Below are 18,052 nucleotides of genomic sequence, written 5' to 3' on the forward strand. Positions count from 1 at the left end.
CCCTGCCCTGCCCTGTTCTGCCCTGTCCTGCCCTGTCCTGTCCTGCCCTGTCCTGTCTTCCCTGCCCTGCCTCTCCCCGTACGCGCGGCCGTGGCCTGGCCGTGCGCTCTGGTCGGTCGGGCTGCTTCGGGGCGTGACTTGCGCCGCTTTCCTGCGTGTCTGTGGTGGGTGAACTGACTTACTGCTCTGGGCTTGAAAAGACAACGCCCTGTCGGCGCTGATGTTCTTTCTCAGGACGCCTATTTTTCCCTTGCCACACGTACAAATAAGCTATCTAACTCATAGAAGATTATATACCCGCTTTGACTGAACTGTAACTTCTCTCCCACTGGCTGGTTTTTGACCATTTGTATTTGCACAGAGCAGCATGCAGTAGGAGCCCTAAGCTACACATGCAGCTGGTTTAACGGTAGAACAACATTGGTTGCTTCATAAAGTAGGGAAGGAAGAGAACTTCAGTAAAGTAATGCGAAGTTCAAGTTGTGTCCCACCTGCTGTGCTTTTACAGTTGCCCGCAAGAGAATATTGCAGTTAATACCAGTCCTTCTTATGTTTAGAAGTTCAACTTAACATTAAACTATCTTTATGCGCTGTAAGAAAAAAGAACAACCTTACCAAGACGCTGCAGGCCTGTAATTTTAACTTTTTCATTTCCTGGTAGTTATGCTTAGTCTTAGTAGGCTTCGCATCTCCTCTTTTGCAGAACAGATTACTTCAGATCTCTCGTTTTGTTGTGCTATGCTAATCAAGCTTATTCATTTTAGTCTGCTTTCATGGTATAGGTCCTGTTAAGCAGCATCTGTGTCTAGTACATGGTAATTCTGTAAACACAAAAACGTTATCTCAAATTGAGGAGAGACCCTGTTTGTGAGACCTGTGATGTGTGTGAAGTATGGATCTAAGCTACTAGGATCTCCTGTTGGAAGGAAGCTGGACACAGCAAAGCAGAAATGCTATTAGTTCTTGCAAGTGAGGCTTAAATGCAGAAAATTGTAGGACCCTTTTGTCTTTTTCAGCTTATGGAAACTTTCTCAGGGTATGGAAGCTCTTTTTGCTGTAAAAAATATGATCTTTTAGTCTACTGTAAATTTGCTCTGACATTTGTCAGTTTGGTCTTTGTTTTGCCCTTTCCCTTTGCTGTTCTGACACATCTGTGTATTACCAAAGCTTCCACTTGCAGTTCCTTAGTGTCCTGGTTTTACCAAAGTATTTTTTAATATAGAACCTTAAACACCATCAAAATTCAGCTGAGTACTCCTTTTAATCTGAAAAGGTAGTCTAAATGGTCAGACAGTACATGAAAAATAGTGATTTGCACTATTTTGTAATGATTTGTCTTATATGCAATATGAAAAAAGTCTTTCAGTCAGACTTAAGACCACACCTCTCTTTACTGAATAATAATTCAAACTGTGGTGGGGATCTGTGTAATTCAGTCCATCTTTAGCTTCGTTATAGTGATAAAAAACCTGGATTTAGTGCTTCTTAAGAAACAATGCATAGGGATTCCCCTCGCCCCCATTGTATTTCTTCCAAGTAAAGCTGAACGAAAGATTGTCAACCAAGTGCTATAGTTCTATGATGTGTGTGCCAGCTGAATCAGAAGCCTTGGCACTGACTGCACTGATTATTTAAAGATAAAACAGATCCTTTTTAGTCAAAAGGAAAGATGAAACAAGTTTTAGTTATGCGGCCCTTGTTGAGCCAACTATACCAAAACAGAATTGAGACTAAGAGTTGATGATTTACAGAAAAGCAACTGAAGAGACAAATGAATCAATGTTTCGAGCAAAAAAAAAATATACCATGACCTGATCAGGCTAGATTGCTAAGTACACCTAATTTAATCTACTTGTGGTTTTTTTGTGTTGTTATTTTTTTCCAGGACTCGAGTAAGGATGCCTTAAGACAAGAACTATGGATAAATATATCAAAGTACGGAAGATTGGAGAAGGATCCTTTGGGAAAGCAATACTTGTCAAAGCTAAAGAAAATGGCCAACAGTATGTTATCAAAGAAATAAACATCTCTAAGGTGAGTAATTATTATTAATTAATTCCTGATCCATTCTTTTTGTGTTTCTGTTCTCATGAATCATTATTTTCCTTCTGAAGATGTCAAATAAGGAGAGAGAAGAATCAAGGAGAGAAGTTGCTGTTTTGGCTAACATGAAACATCCAAATATTGTCCTGTATAGGGAGTCATTTGAAGGTAAGGTGAACTAATACAGTAGAACCTGAAGTAACGTGAGTGACTCTGCACTATTTACTGCATTTAGTCTAAAAGTCAGGGAGTTTTCTCTCTTTAATCAGTATTTTTCATACCTTTATTACTTACTTCAATTATTTTCCATTGTATTTTTTTCACAATTCCCATCCATGTTTAAAAAGAATTGTAATTTAGAAAAAAGGGTAACAAATATTCATGACTGTATGTTACATGTATCGATTTTGGTTGATGCTTAAATGCAAGATATTCTCTTGTTTATCCAGAGCATAAGTCTCCTTGAATACTTGTGTATACCTTAGCAACTGGAATGCTTGTGTAGGTTAAATTACAGTCTAATTTTGGATATTGATAACCTAGCAAGAGCAGTTTCATGTCCAAGTCTGTTGTCTTAGAGTTCAGTCTTCAGTAACTGCAATCATACTGCTTTCAGAGCTGGAAAAATAGATGGGACTGTTTACTTCATCGGGCTATAAAGGAAGGAGAAATAGAATTCCACATTGTCTTCACAGTGCATGTCTTGGGAAATGGGCAGAACAGAAAAAAGATTCCAAAACCCCATTATAAAAGTTAAAATATTATTAAAAGTCCGTAAATATTATTTGAAGTTCTGTTTAGAGATTCTGGTCTCTTCTTCTTTCCCTCCTTTCTGCTGACTTTCTTACGTCTTTCACCTGGGGCTTTCACTTTTTCTATTCATTAAATTAGATTTTTGCAACATAATCATATTACACAGCCACACTTCTGGTTTAGAAATGCACAGTGCTGCCTTCTTTGTGATAGAGGCCTGTTCTTTAAGACTGCTTTTTTCCTTTTTTCTTACAAGGTAGATCCTGTAGTCCATAATTCACAAGACTTGGTGTTGCATCTTTATTGCTGGGACACATTGTCTTTGAATATATTGAATATAAGGTTTATAAATGTAAATTATTTCAGCAATAGATGTGCAAGAAGTCCAGACTCTTAGAATCATCTTTTAAAATAATACTAATTAAAGATAATAATAATAAAATCACCAAATAGAGAAACAACTTTAAAGGTTTGATGTTTTGAAAAGCAGATTTCAGAAGCGTTCAGTGGGAGTGAAATTTAAGTGACTTAGATGATTCAATTGATTTTTATTCAAAGTTTTTTAAGTGCTGTGACTTTTTCGTAGAATAGGAGCTCTTTTCTTTTGAGCAGCATGTGACTGACTTTCTGTGGTTATTCATCTCTTCTCAAAATCACGCCTAGTATGTGAGTAGTGTAGCTCTTACACTTTTGGCAGCTTGCAATTTGCTTCTGCCTAACCTGTTTTCCCATCAGTAACTGGGAAAACCATAACTTTGAATAGAATGTATTATATTTGTTCATACCTCCTACTGGAAACTTGCATGGGACTTTCTGAAGTCTCCCCAGATTTCATTAAAAAATGAGAAAATAATTGTTTCCATCTCTCATTGTCTGCTGGAAGTTCTCTTACTGTTCTTCAGACTGAAATAAACTGCATGTCTAGTATGACAGCTGATGGTGGTTGTATTCTGGCAAGTCCAGGTAAAATTCCAAGAAAGAACAAGGCAAGTAGAGGTGCAAATTAAGATCCCTATTTTTCGGGTGGGGGATCCATAGGATATTTGAAAGCAGTTTGAATATTGATTTTATATTGCATTCATAAAATGACACCTTTAATTTCATAGTGGTTTTGAATGCTGTGTTGGGGCACTGGTTCAACAGATGTAATTCTTTTCTCTACCTATCAAAATAACCCAGTGCTACCAAAATGGGAAAATTAGGTTGTGAAACTCAAAATAATATTTTTGTTTGAAGTTTGAAAAAATGAACTAATAAATTATATCTGAAGCTGCACGTGAAAAAGTAAATGTTTTGTTGCTTTTTCTGTTATTGTAGTGAAGATATTTGGAAAGTTAAGTGAAGAAGGGTCTTGTTTTTGTGTTTTTGAAATACTTGGTCATTTACTTTACAGAAAATGGCTGTCTGTACATAGTGATGGATTACTGTGAAGGAGGAGACCTATTTAAAAAAATAAATGCCCAGAAAGGAATCCTGTTCTCTGAAGATCAGGTAACAGCAAACTGCTGCTATAGTGTTTTGTTGCAGGATACCTTTTCATGAATTTTAAATTATTTTGGTTCTGGTTATAGGTGTGGTTGCTTAATCTAAAAGGAGATTCTCAAATAGTCATTCTTGTTGCCATTGGTCAGTGTAGCATCTTAAAAAAACAAAACCAAACGCAAACACAAAAAAACCAACTCCACCAAAAAAAAAACCCAGAAAGAAAATATAGCTGGAAGTCTTGGTTATGTTACTTGAGATTTTGCCTGGATGTGTAAGATGCTTTTAAAAAAATCGGATCTCTTGTGAAGGAAACCAAATTTGAGACATGAAAAATACTGAAAGACAACTTGAATATTCTTCAACCTTTGAAATAATGTTTTTAAAGATGTAATGGCATGGGATTTTTGTATTGTAATACTGCTTTTAATATGTCATAAGTATAAAATAATATACTTTGTAACTACAATAATATGAAATATGGAAATATGGAGTTGGCATCATTCAAAGGTCATCTTGCCATTAATAAAAATTTAATATTCTGCTGATATACTTCCGATATATTTTCTTTTTCCACAAAACTGGTTATAAAGTCATTTGTAGTGAAAGAGAAGTGGGAGAGTTTGGAAGAAATGAGAGGATTTTAGGTACAGATTTTATTAAATTAAGTAAAAATAAATTATGTAGGATTCAGGGTGGGTTTTTTGTTAGCATTGTCATGTTTGTTTGTAAACTGTTTCTATGCTTTTATGTCTGCATCCAGTAGGATCTCAATTTACCTGGGACTGGAAAGCCTTAGTAGTATATTAGGTCTATTTATAGTATTTAGAAAATGGTATTCATGAAACATTTGGGATGTAATTTGTAAAAGTTTTAATTTTTCTCATTTGAACTCACTTTTACAAGGAGGACTTCCAAGTGGAAAAGTAAAAATTATGCCTTGCATTATACTCTAATTTTGTCATGTACGTACTTCTAAGTAGTGAATGTAAAACTACCATTCACATTGCAGAGTTCTTGTCATTAGTTACTTCTTAAATTGTGATTTTTGCAAATTTGCCAAAAAGAGGGCATTGTTCATAATCTTCTAGTTAGATGTTTGTTGCTTTTCTCATCAAAATCTACTTCGTAATATTTTTCTTTTTAAGATAAGATAAACAAAGTTACTATATAAAATAAGTGTTTCTGTGAGCACCAGTAGGGCTTTCTAGACTCCTAGTGGATTAAATGAGTGTAAGAAGACTTGTTGTATTGGTTACAGCAAAAGTACAATCTTTTAATTTGCAAGTTCCACATCTTAGGCATTTTAGCCAATCAAATCCGTCTTCTTCTAGGTTTATAATACATAATGAAAATAGTAGTCTCAAGCTTAATATCAAATTTGGGTAATAAGCATCTTTCATTAAAAGGTTTGCATTATAGTGACAATACTATTAAGTTTTTAATTATTCTATGGGATAAATGAAGAGGGTAAAGGGGGGAGGAAGGTAAAATCCATAGTTATAATTAAAAATCTGATTTGATAATATCTTGTAAGTGGGGAAGTTTTCAGATAAATGGTGACGTTGATACTGTATTTTCTTTTATGAATAGATTCTGGATTGGTTTGTACAAATCTGTTTAGCACTAAAACACATACATGATAGAAAGATCTTGCATCGGGACATAAAGTCACAGGTACGTAGGTGGCTGTTTTTAAACTGAATTGTCTTTCCAGGTGATTGCATTAATACCTTGCTAGTTTGTTTTTGGAAACATTTCTAATATTGGAAACACTTCTTCAGTCTGCAGGAGATTTATATATTTATACAAACAGATGAGGCTGTTTGATGAAGCTATGTATTATTGATGAAACTACGTGTTACGTATTTATGTGGGGACAGAAAAGGTTATGTTTGACAGTGTGGAGTTTTCTCATTTTAGTGAAGCAGGACTTTTGTAAGTCTGGTGTTCCATACTAGTCAATAACAATGACTTTAGGGGGATTGAATGGTAGAAAACTTTCTTCTTCTCAAGACATGTAGAGAACAAAAAGTGTGCAATTGTATGAATATTTTAATTAACAAACTTCTTAACATTTTTCTATCAAGAATATATTTTTAACCAAAGATGGAACAATACAGCTGGGAGATTTTGGAATCGCGAGAGTTCTGAACAGGTAACTCCTTTTTGATGCTATTTTTCCTCTGACTTAATTTAAGTTGCTTTGATCGAGGAAAACACAATCTCTGCACTTCATGTGAGTTAACCAGTTAACATCTATCCTTATTTTTTTCTTAGTACTGCAGAGTTGGCACGCACTTGCATAGGAACACCGTATTATTTGTCGCCTGAAATATGTCAGAACAAGCCTTACAACAATAAAAGGTACTAATAAGGATTTTAGAAAACATTTTTGGTAAAAATAAGAAAATTAGTTCTTTTAGGAATCTAAAGCTCTTCTAATCAAATAATGGTGAACATCTGTTAGGTTGTCTCTTACCCAAGTAGGTATTGAGCTTCACTGTAGAAGTGGGACCTTAGTAGGTCTGCATTAGAAAGCAATGTCGTGGAGAGATGACTTAGCTTAATGCTCCAAGTTCTAAATCTAGTTGTGTTCTTAATTGTGGCTGGTCTGCATTAGAAAGCAGTGTCATGGAGAGATGACTTAGCTTAATGCTCCAAGTTCTAAATCTAGTTGTGTTCTTAATTGTGGCTCTACTTCTGCTTATCTGCACAGTGGTTGTAGTGCATTCATTTTTGCACTAGCAATGTGAAACTCTATTGATGATGAAACACAGTCATTTGATTATCTAAGCCCATGATGTACACAGATGAATGGCTCAGCTTGCTCCAGATACCAAAGTCCTACAGATATTTCGCTCTACATCTTTGCTGCCCTGGCAGCAGCCTGTACCTGGCAACAGTGTCCCCAATGTAATTAAATTGCTGTTAGTAAGTTACCCTTCCACTGCACTAAGCTGTTGCATTTATTGCTGTGAGTGCCTAAAAGAAAAAAATTGTTACAATTCCTTGCCCGTTAATTTCTTCTACATGGGATTTATTATGCAATGGTATTCTAACTGCATTCTGTAATGAGTGAGGGTAAGGTTAGTCACTGCTAAAAAGAGTAAATTGCCTTTGAGATTTGTATTTGCTGCATTAGGTGATGAGTTTTGTTTGTTTAATTCAAAGACCTCAGCCAAATGTATATATTTAAACAAAAGAAGCCTTTGTCCATATTTTGTCTCATTTCTGTGGCTGAGGTGGTTCAGATGAAAAGTTCTAAATGGGAAGCCAAAATAGCATCATCTGGTTTTCAGAGTGGCCTTATTTTGGTTGATGAATTGGTTTTGGGGTTTTTTTTCCTTGGGATTTTGCAGGGTCAGAGAACTCAGGGGAGCTTGTAGACACTCAAAATCCACCCTTCTTCTCTTCAAAAATAGACTTCACAGATATAAGTTACTTGGCAATGTTATCTTAGAACTAAGTTTTAAAGTATGTTCTCTTTGATTTAGTGATATCTGGGCCCTTGGTTGTGTTCTCTATGAAATGTGCACACTTAAACATGCGGTGAGTAGAAACTTTGTGTGTCTATAAAAGAATAGTGATTTCAAACAGAATTTATTTCTGATGTTACACAGATATATTTTAGTTGATGAAAGGCTTTCATGGTAGCTGTTTGGAAATTACCTTCAGCATTTTCATCTGGGCTTCCTGTGCCAACCAACGTTTTTCATTGGTGTTTTGTTTCATGCCAATCTCTCAGATATCTTGGCACTTTTGTTTTTAATGGATTGTAATAGCTGAAAAAATCATTACGTGTTGTAATAAAGAATGTTAGGAGTAGTGGGAGGTTTTTGTGAGGGTTTTTTTTTGTTTGATTGGTTTGGGTGTCTTGTTGTTTTTGTTGTATTTTTTTGTTTGGGTTTTTTGGTTTGTTTATTTGTGGATTTTTGGTTTGGTTTTTTTTTCCCCCAAAAAAGCTTGAATTCATTGAAAGCTTCATTGAAAGTCTGAATTTGGATTTAGCTTTTTTGCAGATGGAATGATGTATTCCTGTTTAGAACAGGAATAGTGCTTAGAAAAAACTCCCAAGGTGGAAGAATTGCCTTTTTCAATTTTTTTCTTCTCTCTATGTGTATGTGTAGTTTAAAGAGTATGTCTTCATCACTCATTTTTCTGTTAGGAAGGGAAGAAATTTTTTTTCTTTCCTGTTTCGGATTTTTTTTTGTGGATTTTGTTTTGTTTGGGATTTCTTAGTAGCTATTTTTATTAAAAGAGAAAGATTATAACAACATGCAAATGGAAAGAAATATTTTCAAGGAATAAGGATTTAATTTCATTTCAAGCTTTTGTAATTTCTTCTTGCTTGGTCTTTTATGTGGCAACAATGCTGACAGTGTTGAATTTTCTGAGAGTTGATGGCAACAATTTGTTTTCTGTAAACTGGGTAATATGAATTGTTTTCCTTTTATTGTACAAAGGAATTGAAATGGTGCTCTCTGTTTCTTGAGCTTAAGCTGAAGTCTGAGCTTCCCTTGGATTTCACCCTGAATGAGTGTGAATACTTTACATTCCTTCATTTGAAATGGGGGTTTGCTGAAAAAGGCAGAAGCCATGTGGTGGTTCAAAGTCTTTGGAAGAGGAGACCAAGCAGATAATTATTTTTTCCTTAGTTATATATCATTGTCAGTCTAGATCTGGAGAGAAATAATTACTTGGTAGCAACATTTATGTCTCCATGGTATGAAATACTATGTATTGTGATGTGGTTTTAATTGGAATTTAATTGGAATACTTGGCAACAGATAATTTTGAACTTCTGATGTTGACCTTGAAAATGTGTATGTTGAGGCAAAGGAAGGTGTGTTGTTAGTTTGTTTTCCTCATCCACCTGTATGTGCAGCTTTGCATGTGGACAGACAATAAGAAATATGTAGTAACTGTCTTCTTCCTTGTGTGACACAGTTTGAAGCCGGTAACATGAAGAACTTGGTCCTGAAGATAATCTCTGGACCTTTTCCTCCCGTTTCTATGCATTACTCTTATGACCTACGTAATCTGCTGTCCCAGTTATTTAAAAGGAATCCTAGGAACAGACCATCAGTAAACTCCATATTGGAGAAAAACTTTATAGCCAAACGGGTTGAAAAATTTCTCACACCAGAGGTATGGAGTTAGTTTTAATTCTAACTTTGCTTAAAACATCGTAGGCCTTTCCTTTTTCTCTATTCTAGTGTTAATATATTACATGGAAAGCTGGAGTAATGGTATTCCCCAGAGCTCTTATAGACAGTATCAGTTGAAGAAAAAATAGTTTTACCATGAACTGTAAACAAAAGTCTCAAATTATTAAGTGTTTGGTAGTTTCCATAAGTAAATCTAAACTAACATTTTCTGAAGTGCATTGTTTTGTGTGTTTTTCTGTATTGTGAGGAATCACGACTAAGATGTTGGTTTGTTTAGATACGCATCTTTTCATAAAATGCTGCTGTCAATAGTTTCAGCATTGCTGCTGTATAGAATTTCTTCAATCCATTTTTTGTTTGTAATTTGGAATGGCCTGAGAGCCTGTTCTGGAAAATAATGCTAAGTAAAATTGTCTTTAAATTTCTTGAGGTTTAAACATATCATATGGATATACCCTCAAAGAAGTTGCTTCCTGTTCCATTTAGAGTCTATTCATATCATCTGATATCTAATAATGTCCTTTTAATATAAATCTAGTCAAAAGTGATCAAGATTAACAGGTGTATAATAGTATTGATAGGAGGTAAATAGATACAGAAGAGAAAGGACATGGAGGAAGTGCTGTGTAAAGAATTCTAATGGATTCTAACTCACAACTAAAGAAATGCCATGAAAATGCCATATATAATTGGAATTTCTGTTGTGTTGAAATAGACTTTCAACTTCAGATTGAAGTCCCAAAGAAAGGTAAAATTCAGAAATCTTTACAGATAAATTTGTTCTAACCTTTGCAACAGTAGTAGTTTGATCTGATTTTATTTCCAGTAGATGGAATGAAATTTTTATTTGGAGTTAGTCAGTCAAAGTATAATTAGTAATAGACTGTCTCTATCACCAGATGGTGATATGAATTTGTCCTAGACTGAGTATGAATACTTAGCTTGCTTGTTTGACTTGGAAGTGCTATCTGATCTTAAAAACAGCAACAAAACCCCCACACAGAAAGCACCTTTTACTAAAGGCATAAATCACTGGTACATGCATATTCAGCTGGAGGTGGTCATTCTGTGACACAGCTGTAATGCTTATTTTCTTTGAGTATCACCCTTGGCTAGTGCTGTTGCTCTGTTTTCCTTAGTCTAAGCTTAAAAGTTATTTCATAGTTGACATCTTCAAGATGTTGCAACTGTTGCTGAAATCCTGTTCTTCAATGTCAGGAAATCAGTCTTGTAGATTTATGTAAATTCTTTCTTAATCTTCATAGTTACTAAGTTGCATTAAAAAGTGGATCTAAATTAGCACCAATTTTTAAAAAGAAGAGGGGCTCTTTGAAAGATACTAGAGAGTCAGGTTTCTTTTCTGTCAGTAAAGGTGTTACCTTGGAAACATCATACTTCAGTTGCTACAGCTTACCGCTCAAATAAATGCTTCAAGATGACTGAAATACCATTAGTAGGAAGCTGTTCTCATGTGTGACTTCTGACTTACAGAATCTTTGATGCCAGACTGTACAGATTAAAAAGTTGATGTACCATCATGTGCAGAGTCCTAGGTTCTGCACTTTGGTTCTCGTGTTGGTTTTTTTTCAGGTTTAACTCCTCAGCATCCATTGTAACTGACTGGTAGACTCTTAAACAAATCAAAGGAATTTGGGTAATTCAAGATTCTGTAAAGACTATTCCTGAGCTGACACTTTTCATTTATCCTTGCTGCTCTTCCTTGAATTTTTTCATTTCTACTATGTAGGTTTTGAGGTGTTTGGGTCAGAACTACCTACAGTATTTAAGATGATGGCCTATTAATATTTAAATATTTTTTGTCTAATCTCAAATTTTTCACCTCAGTAAGACTGCTTTCTGTATTTTATTATGCTAATTTGATATGCCTCACAACAACACACCATGTATGTTTTTTCCAGATATCCACATATGTGGTCATCTTTCCATCTTGAAAAGGATGGAACTTTAAACTTCAAACATATTTAAAGGACTATTTTTTTTGACACAAGCTGTATCAGAAATTGAGGAGAACTTTGGCAACTAATCAGAAATCCAAAATGAATTATGCAAAAAAATTGCATCTTCTAGATGCAATTTTCTAGATTCTTGGCTAGCTCATAAATGAGATAATGTGCCACCCAGAAGTCAGACTAAATTGCTTTTTAAAATTATTTGAGTAATTATGCCAAAAATGTTTGAAAATACTCCAGCTTCATATTGGTGGTAGTAATACTAGATTGAATGCATAAGCTTGAGTACTCACTTAAATTTAATTTACAGTAAATGCTATTAGTTAGATGCTTACTGCTAATGGCACACTTGTCTGAAAATGAGTTCTTCCTAGCTTTGGTCACAAGTATTGTTGACTAACTCTTCAACTTGTTTAGCTTATTGCAGAAGAATTCAGTCACAAAATTTTCCACAAGTTTGGACCACATGCTTCACCAGGTAAGTTAGTGTCTACACTGCTTTTGCATTCAGCTCTGTGAAGATTGTGTATATAGCTTTGTTCTTTACCTGGGGTCTTTTTTGGTGTGTTCTTATACCCAACTGTAGAATTTTCAGGAAAAAAGAGAGAAGCAATTTCCTCCCCTCACCTGGGGAGCTGAATGTATGTTGGGTACAAATAAGGCAAATACAAACTATGGGTCTGTAATACATGAAGTGTACTTTTTCCTCTTGCAGTATGCTACACTTCCAAAATTTAAGGAGGCAGTGTAGACTGCAAATAATGGGACTAATTCATATGCTGTGATTGTATGACTTACCCCTTAGTAATGACAGTTGGCTAATGAGAAGTACGATTTCTTCCAAAAAATGTGTGGGAGGTTTAATTTGAGATTCCAAGATAAATCCCTGGCTTCAGTCTAATTCAGTAAAATTTCTGCTAGTGGTAACAAAATAGATTAATTTTATCGAGATGGTCTTGCTTCATTTTACTGCATTAATTTGCTTTTTTTTCCCCCTAGATTCCCTTCACAATTATTTTATTTCCCTGTAATTACTTGATGTTCTGGCAAGTGCTTTGGTATCTTTTGAGAGTGTTGCTGTCCTATTCTGTAGTAAGAGAGCCCTGCTAACACAGTATCAAACCCACAATATTGGCATATATTCAGGAACTCTATGGGGAAAACAATATCCCTGAAGGCCATTAAAGCTCTTCCAGAACTCATCTTCTGCTAACACTAACACTGCAGGTTTTAGTCCAGTGTTGTTAGTGGAGACAGGTCTTTCCATTAGGAAACCTTTTCCCTGTGTGCATGACCACTGTACAGTAAAGCAAGGCAGCTGAAATAAGCGGCAGTTATTCAGCTTGAAGGCTTAAGATTCAAAAGCACAGGAATTGTTTTCTTGTATTTCTTACCAAATGTTGAATTTTGGTAAGCTATTTTGGACAACTGGGTATTAATATATCAGCTCATGTGAATGAAATGTTAGCAGTTTGTTTTGGGTTCAGGAGGATGCTCATGCACAAAAAACCTGAAACTCAACTGTGATTGCAAAGCAAATTCACTTTTCTTACTAGCAGTAGCAAATAGTACATACTAATCCCTGGATTCCTGCAAAGCTGATGGGCAGGAGGAGATGGAGATGGAGCATGGTGCTCATGCAGGAGGGGCGGGCAGGCAGTGCACCTTCAAGGTGTCCCCTAGATCGACACTGTGCATCCTGTTCTTCTCACCCCTCCACCCCAGAACCACACCTCATAGCTCCTCCTCAGGAGTGGAATTTTTCCAGTTACCACATCATCTCACACCTGGCCAGCGTGTGAAATGAGGCCACCACAGCTCGTGATAGCACCTCCATGCTAACAAGAGCTCCATTGTGCATTGTGCCTCTTTCACAGGTTAAGTTCCCACTGAGTGACCAATACATTGTTTCTTTTTCAATGGACAAGTTCCCACCAGTTAAACAGTAAAGTTTTCTTCATTGTCTTGTCGATGTGCACAGCAGCAGACCATACATGGCAGGGCCTTAGACACAACTTTGATCCCTGACATGTATTTCACCCGTTTTTCTCCAGTTTTGCTGTTCTAAGACCTTGGGAAAGGGAAATATGATACACTCGTCAGCCTGGATAGCTCAAACCCAGGGGGTTTTTATTGTGGGTTTCTTTCTTCTCAGCTAAAAGACCAGTTCAAGAACAAACACTGACTTCAGTTGCACCAGCTCAGAAAATTACCAAACCTGCTGCAAAATATGGAGTGCCTTTAACTATCAGGAAGTCTTGTGGTGCACCTAAAAAGCCTACTGAGAAGAAGCCATTGACTAAAACTAGGCAGGTAAGAAGCTAAGTTAGTTAAATTGAACTGGTTTGTTCATACCTTATTTAAATGCTATAAAAATACTATGTCTTCCTTTTAAAAGTGTCTTAGTGTGTGGACATGCCTCACGCACCTGCAGAGAAAGTAGAACTAGTAGTTTAAATGCATGCCTTGCTTCTTTATTGGTTGCTTGTTCAGTTGGTTTTAATATAATTTTTATAAACTCCTTCAGGTTTGGGTTTTAATTCCAAAGCTGAGTTAAGTTCATTTGTTTTCATTTGCTTTGTTGGTGTTAACCACTCTTACAAACATTGGAAGCCTGTCAGGTATACCAAGATCATTGACACTGGATAAGAACCTTTGCATCTTTTTTCCTTGTTCCAAAATGATTTCAAGTTTTCAAAATATGCAAACTTTTTCTAGTCATTTCACAAAGTGTCGTCAGCCAGAGAAACTGTGTAATTGGAAGAGGAGTTTCCCAGATTTAATTCCATGAGCTAATGAGAAAGTTTTCTGTATATCATAGAGTACTTCTGATCTTTCTTCCTGTTGTCTTCTCTGTATTCCTTATTACATAAAACTTCTATTCCCTCTCTCTGTATTCCATTAATTACTGCCTGGTCAGGAGTTGTTTATGCTACAGCTAGTTTTGAGCTATATGCACATGCCAAACAACTAGCAAACCAAGAGGCTGCCACTTCAGCAAGAGAACTAGTTCACATTTTCTTCTGAATAAGTAATATTGTTATTGTTGTGGAGTTTGTTTGGGGTTTTTTTTTCCTTCTACACGGCACTTCAGGGAACACAATTCTAAGAGGTCTATCCATCTGTCAAAGTTGTAGGTGGATAGAAAATTATCCTTGAGATACAAATTATCCGTGAGGTTCAATAGTTATTAGAGGTTTAGAGAAAAGCTCATTGTTTGACCTTGGTGGCTTGTGAAACACAGTTTGAAAAAGCAAGAAGGGAGAGTGCAGATGTCTTGTGTGTCCTTATGAGATCACAAGGTTTATGTGTTTTAAGGCTTGGTTGCACAGCCATCTATTGGTCTTTGTCATGGGTTTCACCAGCCAAGACTGATTCAACTTGCCCAGAGACTTAAGGTGGCAGGGGAGAGACTGAGGAAATGTCCTCTGGCAAGGATAAAAGGAGTCAGTAATGCTGCCATTTTGAGGCAGTCTTTGTGTGAATTGTACCTAGTGATAAGATGCAGGATAGAAACAATGACTACAATTTAATATAAATTTTCTTCTGAGTCTGAGCTTGCAGCTCTCAGCTGGCTTTTCAGGGGAGCATGTAACAGTCGTCTCCTTCATTTAGTAATTATTGTATTAACATTATATTATTACAAGTCTCTAAAGGTTTCCAACTTCTGCAATACTTTATTTTCAAGTACCCATTTGAGAGGATTGTGTGTTGTCAAAAGAAAATACTATGAAGCTCTGTGTGTTCTAGTATGGTCAGAAAAAAAGCTTTAAAAGTAACGATGGCTTTTTTGAGATGATTAAAGTGTACATTTTATTTACTATAGCTGCTTCTTTAGCAGGTATTCTGTGGTGACTCTGTTGTCATAGGTAACAAGAACCTTAGAGATAGAACCAAGTGAAGAACCAAGCAAAAGACCCTTGGATAACCTACCAAATCTTTTCTCCAAATAAGAGAATCTTAATATCTTGGCCCCCTCAAAATGTTACTATAAAGAAAAGATTGTAATGAAGAGTGATGCTACCAGAGAAGAAAAATTAAGACAAAACAGATTTCAAAATCACTGCCTTCAGCTTTTGAGACAGAACTTTTAGTACAGGATGAACAAGTACCCCTAGATCCTAGCAGTGCTTTTCACTTCAAACCTCCTGAATAATCAAGTATTTTAAACCGGATTTAGTGCAGTCAGTTGTGACTTTAAGAATATGTTTTCTGGTAGAATTTTTCTCTCATTCTGGTGTCGTGCTATCTAATTTGAAGTTTCACCTTTTATGCAGGCATTTCCAACTCCAGTGAATAAAATTATTCCAATAGAAGAAAGGAGGAAAATGTTTAAGGTGTCATGAAATCATCTGTTTTCAAACTGAACAAAAGCCAAGTCCACAGCAAGAATGACAAAATACAACCTTCAAACCTTTCCTCCTTGTCTTTTTTCTCAAACATTATATAGCAGTGATTTTTTTTTTTTTTTTTAAATCTTCATGGACATGCACCAACAGCAATAACCCATCTTGACAGAGTAATGTCTCAGTAATAAATACCAAATTATGTGCTTATTTTTCAGGAACCTTCAAAAAAGAAAAGGTTAGAATTGCCTGAAAAAGAAAAACATCAGAGAGAGCAGGTAGACAAGATTCTTCAGATTTTTCTTTATTCCCCCATAGTAATTTTAATGAAGTATCTTGTGGTGTGGTGTGTAAGAATATGCAGTAGTTTGATTTTCCAGTTCCTTAACATGTTCAATCCTTACACATTGCAGATCAGTTTACCGAAGGCAGATGAAATGAGAAGACTGGAAAAAGAAAGGGTAAAATATGTTTAAAATGTGTTAAGAGTGAAGTTCAATTTTTACTTAGTGGTTCCTTGAATTTTGTTTTCCTGTATTGTTTTCTCCTTCAGATGGAACGAATAAACAGAGCCAGGGAACAAGGATGGAGGAGTGTGCTTGGTTCAGGTGGAAGTGGTGTTAAGGTTGGCAGCAGATGCAGAAATGTGGTGCAGTCTGTTCCCCCACCTTTGATTATATGGAACGGTCTTCTCTTTTCAGAAAGATCTGCTCTTGGAGGTCAACTCTTGGGGCTGCCCATTATTAATCTGTGGATAATTTGAGGGAAACTGTAACAAGTCCTCCCCTGGCCTTTTGGAGATTATGTGCAATTTTCATTTTTAATGTTTCCTAAATTTCTGAATCTCTTCTCTTTCTGCCAGTAATGGTTTTCATGCACCACTTTCTTATTTCCACACCTGCTTTTGCTACTTTTCCTGTGCTGAGTGTATGCATGAACAGCTTCTTTCACATTCAAGTTTGTTCTAGAATTTTTTCGTTTCCAGGTTTGCATATTATAGTAATGGACCTCTTTCCCAATATTATGCTTCTAAGCATTCCTTGTTCTTTAGCAACATAAGTATTTCTATATATTGATAAGATGTTCAGGAGGGGGGTAAAAAATTCTGAGTAAATCTAATTTTTTTTTAATGCAGTGTGCTGTTTAGCCATTCACTTTGTGCATAATTTAATCTGATTCCTATGACAGTTTCTTTTTCCCTATTTGTGCATGTCATAGTTTCATGGAAACATAGCTGTCCTGGAAAGTAGTCTCATCAAGTTAGTTGAATATAAAGGTCTGGGTACTTTCATCAGACAGAGCCAGTGCAGGAATTTAAGTAGTGCTATGGTGTAAATCTATCTGACAATAGAAAGTAGATTGAAACACAGGGATTTGTTGTGGTGGTAGTGAGTCTTACAAAAATACTATGCATAAACATGTTTAGTAGGGTTTTTGTAAGCAAACTTGACTGAGCAATAAAGTCAAAATGGATAGAGGTTTTATTGCTGTTCTTTGTACAAAAATGAGGAATACACGAACACTGACCATGTTTCAGTAGCTGCTTATTAAATATTTCATTTCAAAATAGATATCATCCTTTTGGATGTGTGTCACACATCATATGAGTAAAGCTTAAATATAAATGCAAACTTAAGCATACCAGACTTTAAAAACTACAAAGTGCTGATTTAATGAAAAAATAATTTGCCTCCTATGTTGTCATCCTCTCTCTCAAGATCAAACTGGCAGGCACACATACAGCCTCCCATACAACATGATATGCACGCATCCTCACATTTGGATGAGATCTGCATGTGTTCCTGAACACGGTGTTTCTGATTGACTTAGAGAGTTCTACTGTGAACATATGAAGGGTTCTATTATAGCTACAGCTGCATTGTTATCTGTATTCTCAGTTAGCTAGGGAAATTGAGGTCCAGTGAATGTGTCTGTTTTCACCAAGTGTCACTGGTGTAAAAACATCATGGCAGACGTGTGGAAAAAATCATTGAGATATCTTCTTCAAATTGGATAGTTGAGTACCAATCTTACTGCAGACTGCTAGTTTGCCATCATTCCAGGTTTCCATATACTATTATAGTATTCTTGACTTAATTGTCTTTTTTCTTTCTCCAGCATGAAAGCAGTATATCCAGCAACTCCTGGACAGTGCTTTTGAATAGCGCTGTTCAAGCTTTTGAATAACACAAGACATACAGCCTCTTACGAAGCCACAGCAGGGTCATGCACTGCATTATTCTGTCCTCCTGTTTTCTTTTTGGGTTTATTCTGGCACCTGCTTCTG

General features: G+C 35.9%; 1 protein-coding gene across 11 annotated transcripts in view; it reads left to right on the plus strand.

The window, feature by feature from the left end:
* Window positions 1-18,052, plus strand: part of NEK1 (NIMA related kinase 1) — a 51,713-nt gene that overhangs the window by 771 nt on the left and 32,890 nt on the right. For 9 of the 11 annotated variants that reach the window (XR_001864114.1, XM_017740626.1, XM_017740629.1 and 6 more), the window contains exons 2-14: window positions 1,886-2,034; window positions 2,115-2,211; window positions 4,190-4,287; window positions 5,872-5,955; window positions 6,369-6,436; window positions 6,559-6,645; window positions 7,776-7,830; window positions 9,229-9,429; window positions 11,837-11,897; window positions 13,575-13,732; window positions 15,984-16,043; window positions 16,179-16,226; window positions 16,319-16,390. Coding sequence is in view for 10 of the 11 variants with exons in the window: in XM_017740626.1 (XP_017596115.1) it covers window positions 1,918-2,034; window positions 2,115-2,211; window positions 4,190-4,287; window positions 5,872-5,955; window positions 6,369-6,436; window positions 6,559-6,645; window positions 7,776-7,830; window positions 9,229-9,429; window positions 11,837-11,897; window positions 13,575-13,732; window positions 15,984-16,043; window positions 16,179-16,226; window positions 16,319-16,390 (1,206 nt within the window). In the remaining variant the exon portion in view is untranslated. The remainder of the gene's footprint in view (window positions 1-1,885; window positions 2,035-2,114; window positions 2,212-4,189; window positions 4,288-5,871; window positions 5,956-6,368; window positions 6,437-6,558; window positions 6,646-7,775; window positions 7,831-9,228; window positions 9,430-11,836; window positions 11,898-13,574; window positions 13,733-15,983; window positions 16,044-16,178; window positions 16,227-16,318; window positions 16,391-18,052) is intronic. The other 2 variants (XM_017740628.1, XM_017740635.1) reach the window with 1 other exon arrangement.

Source organism: Corvus brachyrhynchos, unplaced genomic scaffold, assembly GCF_000691975.1.
Source record: "Corvus brachyrhynchos isolate BGI_N302 unplaced genomic scaffold, ASM69197v1 scaffold178, whole genome shotgun sequence".
In the NCBI taxonomy this organism is placed as follows: domain Eukaryota; kingdom Metazoa; phylum Chordata; class Aves; order Passeriformes; family Corvidae; genus Corvus; species Corvus brachyrhynchos.